Genomic DNA, 17264 nt, shown 5'->3' with positions numbered 1-17264 from the left:
CTGCCTTTTCTGATGAAGGGTCTAGGCCCGAAACGTCAGCCTCTCTGCTCCTATGATGCTGCTTGGCCTGCTGTGTTCATCCAGCCCTGCACCTTGTTGTCTCGGATTCTCCAGCATCTGCAGTTCCTACTATCTCTCTTGAATTCCTATTGGATTTATTATTGACTATCTCATTTATGGCCTGAAGTTACATTTTCCCTTCACAAGCTGAAATACTTTCTCTATGATGACCCTGTCAAAACTTTTCATAATCTTAAAGACTTCTATTATATCACCCTTTTTTTAATCTTTTTTAATGAATAACAATCTGAAATCATTACATCTTTCCTGAAGGGTTTAATTTTCCCATTCCGCTATCATTCTTGCAATGAACTTTTCCCTTTTTATAAATTGGAAATCAGGGCAGTTTACCATACTTCAAATGTGGTCTAACCGAGTTTCTTTGCAATTTTAACATAACTTCTCTGCTTTTCAATTCTATCTCTTTAGAAATTATTGCAACTACATTGTTTAATTTTATGGCTTTATTAATCTAAGCAGGCACTTTGTGTTGCTGTACACCTGGAACACTAGGTCATTCAGCCCCTCAAGCCGGTTCTACTGATCAGTGAGATCATGGCTGATCTGTGGCCTAACTCCACATACCTGCCTTTGGCCCATATCCCTTAATACCTTTGCTTAACAAAATTTTGTCTATCTTGGATTTAAAATTAACAACTAAACTAGCATCCACTATCATTTGTGGAAGAGGGTTCTAAGCATTTACTATCCTTGGGTATAGAAGTGCTTCCCAACAACTCTCCTGAACAATCTGGCCCTAAATTTCAGATTATGTCTCCTAGTTCTAGAACCCCCAAACAGTGGAAACAGTTTATCTACCCTGTCTCTTCCTGTTAATATCTTAAAGACTTCACAAGTTTGGAACTGTAATCCAATTTCTGATTCCTAATCAATTTGTAAATTATGGGTGACCCTATTCCCAACAATGATCCTTCTGGTACACCACTTCCCACCCTTTGTCACTCTTATTAATTTCTTTGTCACCATTGTCTGTTTTCTATTTTGGAAATAGCATGCTATCTATTCAGCTAATTGTCCCCTGACTCCCTACCTTAATCATTGAGGCTACTATATAATACATGTCAAATATATTTTAGAATGTCAAATATATTATATCTATTTTATTACTCTTATCATGGAATCATAGGATTCTTATAGTGCAGAAAGAGGCCTTTCAGCACATCGAGTCTGCACTGATACTCTGAAGAGCATCCCACCCAAACTCAACCCCCCACCCTATCACCATAACCCCACATTTCCCATGGTTAATTCATTTAGCCTGCACATCCCTGGACACTATGGGAAAATCCATCGTGGCCAATCTGCCTAACCTTCATATCTTGGGGCTACAGGAGGAATCCGGAGCACCCGGAGGAAACCACGTAGACATGGGGAGAATGTGCAAACTCCACACAGACAGTCAGACAAAGCTGGAATTGAACCTAGGTCCCTAAACGTGGTGCAGGGGCAGAGCCACCTGGAGGCACATTCACACAAATAGTTACAGCTGGCAGAGCAGGTAGAGTACAAAAATAAGGATGTTATTGAGAACTGCTTTCAAACACTGATAAAAATCTCAACCAGAGTATTTCATATAATTCTTGGCATTGCTTTTAGGATTAGAGACGGGCAAAAAGAATGCACAAGAATTCCAGACATGATAGCGTTGAGTTATAAAGATAGATCCAAGTAACTGGACCACTATTCCTTGGATAAGTGTAAGTTATGAGAAGATTTGCTAGAGTTTTTTCAAAATTAGGATGGAGTAAATAGGGAGAAACTGCTCCCATTGCTGGTAGGTTCAAAAAACATGGTTGGAAGTAATAAGCAAAGGAAGCAATAACGGCATAAGGAAATTTTTGTTTAATGTCACAATGCACTGCCTGAGAGTGTAATGGAGGCAAATTCAACCACAATTTTCACAGCAAATTGGATAATTAAATTGAGAAAATATTGTGGGACTGTGGGGAAGAGCAGGAGAGTGGAATTAGCTGAAATGCTCTTCCAGAGAGCTGGTATGATCACAGTGGGCTGAATAGCCTTCTCCTCTCTGTAACTATCTTATGACTCCATATAAAATAAGGTAGAATTTTGTGGAGGCTTTCACCTGTAACTTCGATGGAAAATTGGCAGAGGCTCCAGGAAATTGACATAAATTATGATGATTTTCTGTGGTTTCTGCCAATTTAGTGGATTTAGGATTGCCAATTTAGGATTGTCCATTTTTGGATTAGGCAGCTGATGTTTGGTCCCAGACTTAAATGTGACAAAACTGGTTTCACATTAAGTCCACTGGGTAAAGAAAGATTACGCCACTGCTAGTGCCACAAGATTGTAGGGCTCTGAATGGGGAAAAGATATGAGGCAACTCTTGTTTAAGGTCAGGGGTCTGGAATTTCAGAGGCTGGACACTTGGGTCACAGTGTAGATTTCTAGAAACCCCAGGATGCCAAGTGAGTTTAAGGCAGGGGATTATGGGGCCTAGACAATGAGACATTGTGTTGGCAAGGGTATAGGCAATTGGAAATCAGTGCAAATATGCGTGATCAGGGTGCTTGCAGAGGAGCTGGTTGTAATCTAAGCATTGGGATAGGGGCCTGGTATTAGAGATGGAGCAATGAACCTGAAATTGAAAGAAACTGTGATAAGGACTGTGCTTAATAGAGGAGGCAGGAAGGATTATACTGCACCACATTCAGGTTAACAAGCATTACGTTGTTCTGGATGATCACCAGGACTTAGGTTCTTAAAGTTCTGCCCACAATGCTGGAATCTGCCTTAATGCAAACCAATCTATAGGACCTCAAGCATAGCTGCACGTGAAAAAGGGTCTCATGAATGTTTCAGCATGGATAGAGATGTTCCTGTTTATCTTCACCCTATATGATGATTAGTATGTTTCCAGCTTGAAGAGAATACACAATTCCTGCCCTTCATTTTGGGTGATAATGCAAGCACCTATTTTACAACTATGTTTTAAAGATCCAACTATGTTAGGTGTAATTTGGATAGAAAATACTTTTGTACTAAACAATGTTAGTATAAGTAATATTTGTGATTTGCAAAAGCATAACAAATCTCTGCTGCTTTTTTCATAAACACGTCAAAACTGACAACTAAAATTATATGTTTTTAGAATGATTTTCTTCATCTAGACTAGTGACAATCTCAAAACAGCTTTTCAATTTCGTTTCCTGTGGGGAGAGATTGATGTGCATGGAATAGGCCTTATACATCTTAATTGAATCTCTGGCAAGTATGGCCCTATAAATTTGCCCTTTATAAGGTCATCCCTAGACTGAACCTTGCCACAGTCCTATTGCTTAACCTCCTGCTGTGCACCTGTTAGTTCTCCTTTTGAGCCATCTTTTAATGCTTGGAGACAAGCTTAATGCACTAACCAGTGATTCACCAGAGAACAAACAGGCTGACAAGTTCTATTAAAGGAGTGGCATATTTTCATTTAAAACCTCATAATTATTAATGGAAAATATAGTAATTTTGAAATATGCAATAGCTTCAAAAAGGCAGAAATGCACAATTGAATGGAGTTAAAAACTTTTTGAGGTAGTACGTCAATCGAATGGAAATGAAAAAGACCAGATGAAATGCCAACGATTACATTACGTGTGAGCTAAATGGTGCATCAACTATGACTTTTAATTTATCATTTCTAAAATTTGGCATGTGGATAAATTGATTAAATGTTTTACAGAATGTTTGTCACCCAAAGCAGATGTCTGTATCTTAGCACATCACTGAGAATGTCATCTCAATTCATCATTTCTGAATATGTATTCATTTACCTTGGCATTTACCAAGCCGTTTTACTTCAATCCATTCCTGTCTCTGGCAGGATGCTTCTTTGACAAGGCAAGGACTATCATACGATTTTCCATTAGATGCACACACCGGGTTGTAGTTGAATCTGCTGCAGTCTATATTGCACACACACCTGATAAAACCAAAAAATGCTCATTGTACCAGTAACTGTATAAACCACTGTACAAAACACATCACATTGAATCTTTACACAGGACATTGCCACAAATTGCACGTGCTCAACAGTAACACCCAGAAAGCGTAACAGTTGGCAGACTTTTAAATTCGAGTATATGCCCTGTAACAGCATTTCTCTTCCGGGCATAATTGATCATCTCATTGTTGATGGAATTATTATGCCTGAAAGATGGAAAATCAATAGCAACAGCACAGTCTCCCATGCTTTATTTAAATCACACGAGATTCTACTAACTCAGTGTATCCTTACCATACACAGATGTTTCTCAGCAGCGACTGAGTTGCAAGTATTCTTTCACTTGCCTGCACTTTAAAAAGTAGTTTTGGGGGCAGATTTAAAAGGAATTACTTCCCCGGCTTTGTCTTAATTTTAAGCTCCAGTTGCATTGTATAAACATTGCAGTATCTCTTCAGCTTTGCCGATTCTATTGCATTCTGCAATACTGCACATTAGATTCTAATGATTCAATTTAATACAACTGAAGCAGTTCGCCTCATAAGCATTGTATTATTTTGCATAATGTCAAAGTATCCACAATTCATTTTCATTGAATTTTCCACAATTCAAGATGTTGATTCTGAAAAACATTGGGATCAGAAAAGGAAGAAAAATGAAGAATAATTTTGTCAAATATTAGAATGGCCTTTATTTGTCACAACACTTAAAACAAGATATGCTGTTTATGCATCATCGCTTTAAAAAATCTGACTTTTTTTGGACAATCACTGTCATAGTTATTAGAGTCTCGTGCATCCAATAGCAAGAGGGTAAAATACGAAAATCAGATCTATTAGTTCAAGTTACAGTAAGGAACATTTTATAAAACATTAATTTCTGAGGATTATCAAAAGAGTAAAATAAAAATGCACTGAAAAAATGAAAAAGTGGTTCTGCCTAAAACATCTAATAATGTTTTGTTTTGCATGATTAATAGGGTTCATTTGATCATTTAGCTCATTCACCTTTTTGCATTTGATGACATGGTCAATCATGCTATCATCCTCCAGTGCTTCTCCTCCATTATCTCATTCTTCCCCATTAACATGCTGCCTCTTCCTGACATTATGTGGTCAGCTTCCAAGCTAATGACACAGAGCTCTACCTCTCCAACACATGTCACAATCCCTCTCCCTTCTGTACAATCAAAGTCTAATCTGAAAGGACACCACGGAAGGGGAGGGGATTCATATATTGAGCTTCAGTGCCCCCACAGCCTAGCTTTCCTTCCCTAAACTCCTCTTTGTTTTCTCTTCTCTCTCTTTTAAGATATTTTTTAAAATCCACATCTTTGGTCATTTTTTTACCGAACCTTTCCAGAGTTTGCTTTGGCTCAGTATTCATTTATTTCCCTTCCATTTTTGTGCCTTAAGATCTTTAAAAGGCTGTTCATGGTACTATTTAGCTTATGCTGTTTTTATTGCTGCTGTAAAATAGATCATCAAATGTTAAAGTCAAAGACGGCTTGGGTGTTAACTAGAAATAAACATGCAATAGGTTGACACCTTGGCATGGTAAATGGTACTGGTATTTGGCTTATTCATCAGATGCTTTAAGATGTACTATTTGTGCATTTATTCAAAAGACTGACAGTATTTTAAATACTGCATACTTTAAATACTGCATACAGTATTGATCAGGGCAAAAAAAAACTGGCACATAGAAAGATTTGAGTTTATTTTTGAATGGATTTGTAAAAGACATATCCTGCTTGACTAATTTAATTGAATTTTCTGATGAAGTAACAGAGAATGCTAATGAAGGGCTTGCAATGCATTTTGTGAAAATGGATTTAAAATAGTGTTTGACAAGGTACTGCATAAAAGGTTAGCTAACAAAATTTAGGCTCACGGGACAGGAAAGCCTGGGTGCAACTGAATTTTAAAAATTGGTTTAAGGCCAAAAAAACAATGATTCATGTGCAGGTAACTTTTTTTTCAGATTGAAGGTTGGTAAATGGCGGTGTTTCCTAAAAGTCAGTTCAAAGACCATGGTTTTGGCACTAGGAATATGTAGCGATGTCAAAAAATTTAGCAAATATAACAAGGAGTGAGGATCAATGGGGTGATACTAAGCATTTGCACCAGGACATACAGATACTAGAGCAACAAGCAGGAAACTAGTAGATTTTGGAATTTAAATACATAGAAGGGTGAGGTGATGGCAGAAGGATTAATCAGAGGCAATACAGACTTCATGGCATAGTTGTAAAAGGTCAGCTGGGATAGAGAAACCGCTTGCTGATGTTGAGAGATAAGTACGTTCAGAGATAAGCTATACAAAAGCCTGGTTCAGCCACATCTGGAGTATAGCTATACAAAAGCCTGGTTCGGCCACATCTGGAGTATTGTGCCCAGTTCTGGTCACCTCACTACAGGAAAGATGTGGAAGCTTTGGAAAACGTGCAGAGGAAATTTACCAGGATGTTGCCTGGAATGGAGGGAAGGTCTTACGAGGAAAGGTTGAGAGAGCTAGGGCTTTTCTCTTTAGAACGACAAAGGATGAGAGGTGACTTGATAGAGGTGTACAAAATGATCAGAGGTATAGATAGAGTAGATAGCCAGAGACTTTTTCCGAGGGCGGAGGTAGCTTTTACGAGGGGACATAGTTTTAAAGTGAAAGGAGGTAGATATCGGGGAGGCGTCAGAGGTAGGTTCTTTACTCAGAGGGTGGTAGGGGCGTGGAATGCATTGCCAGAGAGGGTAGTGGAGTCGGCCTCATTAGGGGCACTTAAGCAGCTATTAGATAGGCATATGGATGATAGTATAAGGTAGCGGTGGAGGTTAGATAGACCTTAGATTTCAGGTAAAAGTTCGGCACAACATCGTGGGCCGAAGGGCCTGTACTGTGCTGTACTGTTCTATGTTCTATGTTCTACGTCAGCAGGGGAGAAAAGCTGAACCCTTATAAAGATCTGGTTAGGCCCCAACCAGAATGCTCAGTCCAATTCTGGTCATCAGATCTTAGGAAAGAGATGACGGTGCTTGAGAAGGTGAAAACAAAGCTTACCAGAATATTTTCTGTGAGAGGAGGGTTTTAGCTACAAGGTTTGGTTAGAAAGGTTTGGCTTTTCTCTTCAGGGTAAAGCAGAACGAAGGGAGTGTTAAAAGAAGAAAAACAAAAATAAGTGCAGATGCTGCAAATCAGAAACAAAAACAGAAATTGCTGGAAAAGCTCAGCTAGTCTGGTAGCATCTGTGGACAGAAATCGCAGTTAACGTTTCGGGTCCATTGACCCTGCCTCGGAACAGGAGTATTAAAAAAGTTGTACAAGATTAAGACAACCTTAGGGAAGGTGCACAAGGAAATCTCTTGCCATTAGTTGATTACAAGGGTTATAGGACACAGAATTAAGGGTTTCGGCAAGAGATTCTGGGCAGAGAAGGAGTGGGGAATGTAAGGAAAAACCTCTTTGCACAGTGAGTGGCATTGACCTGTAACTCACTGCCCACAAGGTGGAAATAAACTTGCAATGCTACGGGGTCTGAATGAGGGGGAGCTGGCAACAGACTCAATGATTGTAAACTGATCACAGATTTTTGGATAAAATGAACTTTAAAGAAAATAGACTAGTTGAACAGACAAGAGAGCTTTGCAGTTTTAGAGGTGATAAAGAAACAGTTGTGTAACTAAGAAGTTGTGTAAGTATTGTGCTTCTGGTATAAGTAGACCAATTTTCAATTTCTCTTAATATATGCTTTCTACTCCAAAGCTAGCAGAAAATGTAGATTCACAGAGGAGTTACTATCTTTTGAATATAGTGAATAAAATTGCAGTTTCTATGAATACAGTCATTGTAAAAGCAGACAGAAACTAAATGAGAAATGGAATGTCCAAAATAATTGTGTCAGAACACTCCAAAAATAATAGAAGTTACAAATCCAATAAAGTAAATTATAGTGGGAAACAGTCCAATCCACTTTTACGATAACAAGTTCCTGAAGGCTAGATGTTCCTTTTCAACAATATTTATTTTATGTGGGTTCACAAAACACATTATCAGGCTGGAGGGCAGGGAGACATGATAAAATAAATATTTATTATTACTTGTATATGTTTTGAATTCTTACCCAATTTCTTGCATGTTATTTTTCTCAAGAATAACCTTCACCCAAAATGGAGCACATTGTAAAATGACACAATTAGGACAAAAAGTTGATTGGCCAATTTCCTGATCCAAGATCAACGTTGGCACAGTTTGCCAATTGGATTGGAAAATCTACGCTTCTATGGGCATTTGAATTTTAATTTTTTTAAACTACTCACATAATGAAAAAGAAGTACCCAATTTAAACTATCCATTGTCTTTATAGAAAGCTGGTATTTTGGGTTCTTGTTGTTCTCCCAGGCAGTAATAACACTGAGATGGTGGCAATCCATTAAGATTGATGAACAGTGACATTAATCATAAGAAGATCCAGCTCAGAGGTATTTAACACCAAAATTCTGATTCTTCTCATGTACTATTGCACACACATATTTTTGTTCGTTTATAAACAGTGGGCATTGCCAACTGGGATGATAAATTGTGGGTGCTGGTGTTTCCCCTGACGATGAGCCCCTTATGCCCACTACATTTTACTCTGTTAAGCACTTTCTCAAAGCATTTTGGTCCTATAGAATGGTGTCGCACTAATTTATGAGGTGATGCAACAACAATACCTTCTGGATTTGAGTTGACCAATGATGTATTTGGGCTCACATAGAAGCAGAATTAGAACAATTCGTCAATATCCTCAATTATTAACCCTCTATTAAACTTAAAGCCACATAAACACAAAGGGAACATTAATTTCCAAGACACCATGATATTTAAATTGGCGCAAGACAAAAGACATACATTTTTGCCAAAATTTACTTTAGTAAATAATTAACAGAAACTTCTGCAGAAAATTGCTATCTCCTTAAGCCACCTTCCTTGACGTTACATTTCTACTGCATATGCATAAAGCTGAAGCATTTTAATCAGGCACCTAGTACGCTTTCACTGCATCTCAAATCTCAATCTCAGATTTGAATTTAGCAATTGACTCAATGTTCATTATAATAACATCCAATACAGCTTCCCCTTATAGTAGTTCCTGAAAATTATGCAGCCTTAAGATAGAGATTTCACATTCATTTTCAACAGTTTCATTACCTCAGTGATATTACATTTTCCTGGCCCTCAGTTAGTTGAGTGTTCCTTTGTTGACAGTTTCAAATATTCACTTTCCATTGCAGTCCCCTCCTTTCCCTCCCTCCAAAACCCAGCAGCCTCCTCGACTCTCTAATCTTGCTCTTCCCTTTCCTTGCCTTGCATACTTCTCCATCTCATTTCACTGTTCCCCACCTTGCAGCTTCCTCCCTTTCGCCATCTGTCACCTCACCCTTTCCCTAAGAAAACCCCTCCCTCCTCCCCTCCAACAAAGGCTTGTATTTGGCTCAATGCATGCATGCCCAACACTGTCCCCAGGCTTGGACTCGATCAGTGCCCATTGACCTGCTTAGTTCTGGGCTCAGATCAAAACAGTCAGCTGATGCCCTAGAATTAGCTTAACCTGCTTCCAACCCCCAGGCCTGGACTCAGCCCCCCTTTCTCTCAGGACTGGACTTGGGTCAATCCCCCCCATGTGTGGGTCTGGACTCAGCTCAGTGCACACACACCACCCCAGGGCCCAAATCTGGCTCAGTAAACCAATACCACTGGACTCATACCAGCTGGCAACAATCCCAAGCACAGCTACTTATCTTTTCAAACGGCTTCCTCAGTCAGCAAGTGCCTCTCTCCCACCTTTGATGTCAATAAACTCACAAATTAACCTATCAGTAGCAAATGGGGATGACAAACAACCTGTGATTGGAGTAGCAGTTCCTCACACATCCTGTCTCTTCTGTCTGGGTTGGCTTTGCTATGATTAGATGCCACGTATGAGAGGGCTAGGGCTGCCCAAAACCAGGCCCCCTAAAGGCAAAAGTCCTGATGATTATCATCATCTGCAACACCTTCTACTGGGCACTTGCCCATCGGTCGTTGTTCTTGAGAAAGAGCTGGTGAGTCATTTCTTGTGCCAGTACAGTCCATGTGTTGTAGTTATACACAAAGTACTGTTGGAGAGAGAGTTCAATGATACTCACTGAATGCGAATCAAGAAGTGGAAAATACCTACATAAGAATTACTGATTAGGAGTAGGACTAGGCCATTTGACTCCATGGACTTGCTGTGCCATTTGATAACATCATGGCTGATCTAATTGTGGTGATATTGTTCCAGTTCATGATAGTGTGTGGCTTGTGGGCAGCTTGCAGATATAGTGCTCCTGTCCACTCAATATGCCATTCTAGGTTGTACAGGTCACTGGGTTGCAAGGTGCTGTTGCAAGTTGCTACAGTGCTTCTTATAGATAGGAACATAGAAACTCAGAATTTGGAGCAGAACCAATCCATTGAACCCTTTGAGGCTGCTCTATAACTCAATAAAATCATGGCTGATCTGACTGTGGTCTCACTTCCACTTTCCTGTGTGACTCCCATAAAGCCTGATCTCTTTTGTTGATGAAAAATCTAATAACCTCAGTCTTGAATAAGTTTGACGATCCAGCTTCTACTTCTTCATGGGTAAGAGAATTCCACAAACTAGTGATGACCTGAGATAAAAAGAATCCGCTCACTGCAATCTTATTTTAAACAGTGTCCCACAGTTCTAGTCCCTCCCACAACAGCAAACAACTTCCTTGCATCATTAGGATGATGGTGCAATGTTGCTGTTGTACACGGGTAGTGTTCCTAGAATCATCAAATTCCTACAGTGTGGAAACAGACCCTTTGGCCAAACAAGTCCACACCAACCGTCCGAAGAGCATCCCATTCAGATCCACACCCCACCCCCGTCCTTTCCCAGTAACCCTGCATTTCCCATGGATAAAACACCTAATCTACACATCCCTGAAAACTCTGGGCAATTTAGCATGGCCAAAACACCTAATCTGCACATCTCTGGACTGTGGGAAGAAACCGGAGCACCCAGCAGAAACCCACGCAGACATGGGGAGAATGTGCAAACTCCACACAGACAGTCGCCCGAGGGTGGAATTGGAGGGTGGTCCCTAGTGTTGTGAGGCAGCAGTGCTAACCACTGAGCCACCGTGCCACCCGTTGTTGTTGCTGCAGCTGTAACCCATCCAGGCAAGGGGAGAGTGTTCCATCACACCAAACCTTTGCCTTAGGCAGGCTTTAGGGAATTAGGAGGTGGGGGGAGGGTGCAATGGCCTAGTGGTATTATCACCGGACTGTTAATCCAGAGACCCAGATAACATTCTGGGGACCTGGGTTAAAATCCCACCACAGCAGATGGTGGAATTTGAATTCAATAAATATCTGGAACTAAGAATCTAATGATGACCATGAATCCATTGTCAATTGTCAGGAAAAACCTATCTAGTTCACAAATGTCCTTTAGGAAAGAAAACTGCTATCCTTACCTGGTCTGGCCTACATGTGACTCCAGACCCACAACAATGTGGTTGACTCTTAACTGCCCTCTGGGCAATTAGGGATGGGCAATAAATGCTGCCTAGCCAGTGATGCCCTCATCCCATGAATGAATAAAAAAAAAGAACTACTTGCCACAGGAATTTCAGCCTCTGATTTGCTCTGAAAGCCACAATATTTATGTGGTTGGTCCAATTCAGTTTCTAGTCAATGGTAATCACCAAGATTGTGATCCTGCAGGATCCGGTGATGTTATTAACATTGAATCTCAAGGGGAGATGGTTGAAGGCTCTCTTGTTGGCGATAGTCGATGCCTGCCACTTGTGAGGCATAAATGTTACTTGCCACATCAACTCAAGGCTTGGTTTTGTCCAAGCCTAGCTGCATTTGAACACAGATTGCTTTAGTACGCGAAGAGTAACAAATGTGTTGAACATTGCGCAATCAGCAGTGAACATGCCCACTTCTGACCTTATGATGGAGAAAAGGTCAGTGATGACTGAAGATGATTGGGCTTTTGGACTCTATCATGCAGAGATGTCCTGAAATGAAGATAATTACCCTTTAACATCTACAACCATCCTCCTTTTTACTAGGTATCACTCGACCCAAGGGATTTTCCTCAATTCCCACTGACTTCAGTTTTGCTAAGGTTCCCTAGTAGTCATTTGATAGCACTGTTGACAACCCCTTCCATCAGATTGTTGATGATTGAGAGTATATTATTAATTGGCTGTGTTGAATTTGTCCTGCATTTTGTGGAAAAGAACACAACTGGGCAACTTTCCACAGTGCTGGGTAGATGCAAATGTTATAGTTGTACTGGGGCTACTTGGCCAGAGTCACAGCTTGTTCTAGACTACAAATCTTCAATATTATGGCCAGAATATTGTGAGGGCCTATAGCTAATTTCTTGATATCATTTTGCTTGTCCACATTCTTTGACTTTGTGTTCGATTTTCTGAGATAGTTAAAGCTGAAAAAGGGGTAGGTTAATGTACTCATCTCTTTAACTGCAGAAAGTTTCAAGTACAAATGCCCCAATTTCCATCACTACTTCTCTCTAAAAGTGCCCAAGGTGCACTGTAAAGATTGAAGGCTTTTGTTCACCTTTCTTTACATCACGACAGGAAGGAGAAGAAAAAGTAATTATACTTGTGAAGCACACTCCTTTTCGATAAGAGCTACAGTTTATCGTATCAACCAGCATCAAGATTTTGTCTGTGGGCACTCACCTCTCCCCGTAAAAGACAAATGAAGGATTAATCCAGGATGCTGTCTAATCTTAATTACACTGCATTGAATCTGCACAATTCATACTTATCCTGACAGCATTCAAACCTTTTGCTAATTAAATGTTCATACAGCACTCTTTTTAAGATATTCACTCAAACAGAATTAACTGAGTTATCTGAAAATCTATTCTGTGGACTGATAACTATTCATAGCTCTGTGGGAAACAAAAAAAAAATCTTCCCGTTTCAACTTTTGCTTAAGGTTTGTTAATTTTAAACCTGCATTTTCTGGTCTGTGCTTACAGTCTAAATTAAATATCTGCTCGCATCTGCATTATCCATTTCATGGTGCATTTCAAAAAATTGTTTGCCTGCATTCAATTTATTTCCTGTAATCGAAACAACTTTAGCCACATAAATCTCTCCTTTATAATGCATAGTTAAGTCTCTGAGTTCTGGTTGTTATTCTCTAAATCCTTCCCAATACATCAAGGTCTTTTGATCAACAATCACTACTCCTCTGAACACTTCCCTGTAGAATTCTGTTCATTTATGATCAATGGTTTTGCCATCCATGCCCTTATTGTGCAATGACAATATTGACAGCTTGATTTTATCTGAAATGTAGTTCGTGAGCAGCAACTCTATGTACCTTATTAGAGGCTCTTCACTCAGTACACCACCACCCCTGCCCAGCAGCCAAAATTGTCATGTCACATCTTGGTCTCTCTCCATATTCCTCAGGTTCTTTCTCATGCTTTAAACATCATATTCTGACCAATCCTTTTCTCTTTATTCAGAATATACCCTCAGACCTACCCCGATATTCTATTCAGATATTCTCTTTTGTTCCTTCTACAGCCTCTGCATTGTAACTTCTCAGGCCTGATCATCATGAATCTAACCAAACCATGGTGGAGGCAGGCTACTGGAAAAGCCAGCGGCAACATCATTTGTGCTGATGTTTCACCTCAGTTCTTGTTACCTGAAACTTTCCAAACCAGGGGAGAGAGCAGGTACGTGAACTCCCATTTAGTTTGTTTTAGGACATTTAACTTAGTGAAGGCCAAATTTGTTAAACACCGACCTTCCTTAATCCCAATCCCTTTAACCCTGATCTTGAACAATTGTGAGAAATTGACAGACATTGTCATTATCAATATAGAGGCCATCCATTAACCAGCCTATACTGTTTGACCTTGTTTATCAACCAAACCTCCTTGGCCATCGCTTGAACACTCACCCCATTTCTAATTTCTCCAGCATCATCACCACACCCTTTCTAATCTTAACTCAAGTCTGTTCCTTTGTCCTTAAAACCAGTAAATTGCTTACTGCATGGCCTCCCTTCACAGTTCATTCCAGTCGACACAGTAAACACAAACGACTGTGATATTGTCAAATACCCTGCTTGTTCAAAATTCCTTGAATACATTGTCACCTGCCAAATCTGTACCCAGATTTCCTGACACTACCTGTTTGAATGTTTTCATCCAGGTTTCCATAGCTCCCAATGCATTAAAATAGCCTCATTAAAGTCACATATATAATTCTTTAGAATTCTTTATACTGTCCTTGTCTCCTCAATCTCTCTAGCCTTTGACACTGGCAAATGCAACAACCTCCTCCAAAATCTCTTCTCTCTTGTCCGCCTCGGTGGGACTATCCTCACTTGTTTCCATTTTACCTACTAGACATTGCCAGAGCCTTTCCTGCCATGTTATTGAACTTTAATCAAGACTTCCAAAAATGGCTGAGCTACATTTCCCTAGCTTTATGACTGATGGATGGAACCACTGCATAAGCATTAAATTTAACCCTTTGGGTATACCCTCAAAGTTGTTTGATGGATAATACAGAGTCTTTGAGAGATGTTTGTGCTGCACTTGCAGAAACTTAATGAACTGGAGATTAAAATCATATATTTCAGGTATCATAGTAATACTTTTTCACCACATCATGAAATCTATAAACACACATCTGATAAATTTGGCAAATCAAATTTGATAAATTTTCAGACTGTGCTGTTGATGAATGAGAAATGTAAACACAGAATGAAATTATACTTTTGAAACTATCTACAAAGAAAGATGCAATGGTTTGCAGTTTCATGAAGGTGAATACACAGACACTCATTCAGCAGCTTTCTATTTCAAAATTCAAGATAAGCTTGCTAAAAGAGACAGTCAATCTACTTTAACAAACATTAGTTTTAGAAGGTTCAATACAGTCAAATAGATGTGCTCTGAGAGAATATGTGTGCCCTACAACATCAATATATTTCTCCTGTCCCCTACGGGATACAATTTCAATATGGTACATACATTGAATGTAAATTTAATATTTGGCAAAACAAGCCTAGAAAATAATTAGGCCAGTGTGTATAAGAGAGAATCTAACCGAATAGACCACAAAGGAACGAAAGCACAGTGTTTACACTGTAATGTTAATGTGGTTTTATCTATATTTTTCTGTTTGCACTATCCTTGCCCATTTTTAAAATATTTGTATTGTATGTATCCTTATTTTTCATTTTTCTGATGTTATTTCCATTTAGCTCACATAGGTATATTGTTTTAATTTTTTTGTATTGACATTTTTAATCAATAGAGCTTCACACAATCCCGCATAAATCCAGCACTTGACAGGTGAGGTAAAGCTCTCATCCATTTTCAACTCACTGGTGCTCATCAGTCAAAACAAACGTATTCACAGGTTTGAAATCGATGGCAAGCACAATAAAAATCTACCCCAAACAATTCCTACACAAAAAAAATCATAGCTTGCAAATGAGGTCACAAGATGAAATGTGGATTTCCTTGTTCAGGTTTTCAACATCTTCACAAATAATTGCTATTTGCTTTGCTTGAAATAGAAGTTATTATTGCTTTTTTTGTTTTACCCTACAGTCATGTTTTACATTTTGAAACATAAATTACCAGACATCCTCTGCATCTTCATCACATTCAGCCCCGTACTTGCATTTTCCACACTTTACATGTTTTTGCCGTCTTTCTGTTCCTGAGCCTTCATATTCTGCACAGAAACAATGTTGAGATGATTAGATGTTTCTGACAACATATTTAACAAGTAAAATAGAACACAAATAATACTTCTGATGACGTTGTATAATTTTATGCATACTTAAAGAAAATGACTGTCACTGATCTTAACGCATCCTGATGCACTGGTGGGCAAATTTCGATCATTCCCCAAGAATAAGTGTGATGATTGCAATGTCGGATTGACCCATACCATTCCTTACAATGCAAGTAGCAAGAAAACTGTCCTGATAATTTAAATGATCGAAGCAAACTATCTGGTGCTTAACATGCTCTTGAGTGACTACAAGCCTCTGTAGGGCAAGGAAAGTTATATGGGGCTAACACGACTTAAAACCAGCATGCATCTCTTACAAAAGGTGCAGTAGGTGCTGAAAGGAACTGGGGAAATACCTGACTTGCAAGAAGAGAGCATGCATCATGGACATCTGATGCAGCACTGGAGGCCTTGGTATAGGAGGTAGACAGGAGGAGAGAGGCTTTTGCTCCACACAGAATCAGAATGCCCTACTCTGTGAAGGTGGGGGAGCAGATGGCTGTTTTTGTCAATGCGAACAGAGCAACCCCCATGCCCTGGATGATATCCAGGAACAGGTCAACTGACCTTACACACAATTCATCTCCAAATGCCATATATTTACAACTGAGCCTCTAATATCACCAACTGCTCACTTCATCACACACTAATTCATCAATGATGTATTCCTAACATTTGTAGTTTCACTTCACCTTCACACACTTAGAAATACTGCTAGTCTGACACCCATGTCTCACAGCTTGAATTCAGTGCCAGCTATTCAACCATGACAGCCATATTACCCAAACACATTACATTACACCCACTGTCATATTTCCTTCTTTCATGCAAGACAAGGTGGCAGAGAATAAAAGGGTGGAAGTGCCAATCAGCAGAAGACACTGCAGTGCTGTCCTCACTGGGGGAGGAGATGGTGGTCATAGAATCATAGAGGTCAACAGCACAGAGAAAGGGTCTCGGCCCACTGAGTCTGTGCTGGTCAAAAACAACCACGTAACTATTCTACAGTCATTTCATCAAACACTTGACTCATAATCTTGTATGCATCGCCATTGCAAGTAGACATCTAAAAATTTCTTAAATATTATGGGGCTGTAATGATTGTAACAAGGTCAGCCAGGTGGACCTCATAGAATATGAGTTCCCTGATTGGGGCTGTTAATCTGATCTAATCAGGGAGCTCTGGCTGACAGAGATAAACACAGTGTCAGAGGTTCTGTTCACTCTGAGAGCTGACTGTGAGGGAGATGGATCAGTGTTAATGATTCTCCACGTGTAAATAAAGGGTGACTTGGTGAAGGGATACCGGCTTCTATGGAGTTATTTCTACCACCCTTACAGGCAGTATGTGGCTATCATTACAGCAACCATGAAAGGCCTTG

At 39.6% G+C, this 17264-nt stretch overlaps 1 protein-coding gene across 1 annotated transcript in view; it reads right to left on the bottom strand.

Annotated features, from left to right (window-relative positions):
- LOC109911903 (tomoregulin-1-like) overlaps window positions 1–17264 on the bottom strand; it is a 192526-nt gene that overhangs the window by 25600 nt on the left and 149662 nt on the right. Inside the window, exons 5-6 of the mRNA XM_048613902.1 lie at window positions 15723–15819; window positions 3867–4015 (exon numbers count right to left, since the gene is read on the bottom strand). Of these exons, the coding sequence (XP_048469859.1) occupies window positions 3867–4015; window positions 15723–15819 (246 nt within the window). The remainder of the gene's footprint in view (window positions 1–3866; window positions 4016–15722; window positions 15820–17264) is intronic.

This window comes from Rhincodon typus, chromosome 2 (assembly GCF_021869965.1).
Source record: "Rhincodon typus isolate 14 chromosome 2, sRhiTyp1.1, whole genome shotgun sequence".
NCBI classification, from domain to species: Eukaryota; Metazoa; Chordata; class Chondrichthyes; order Orectolobiformes; family Rhincodontidae; genus Rhincodon; species Rhincodon typus.
The sequence above is the reverse complement of the archived record's forward strand: the minus strand, read 5'-3'. Positions and strand labels throughout refer to the sequence as shown.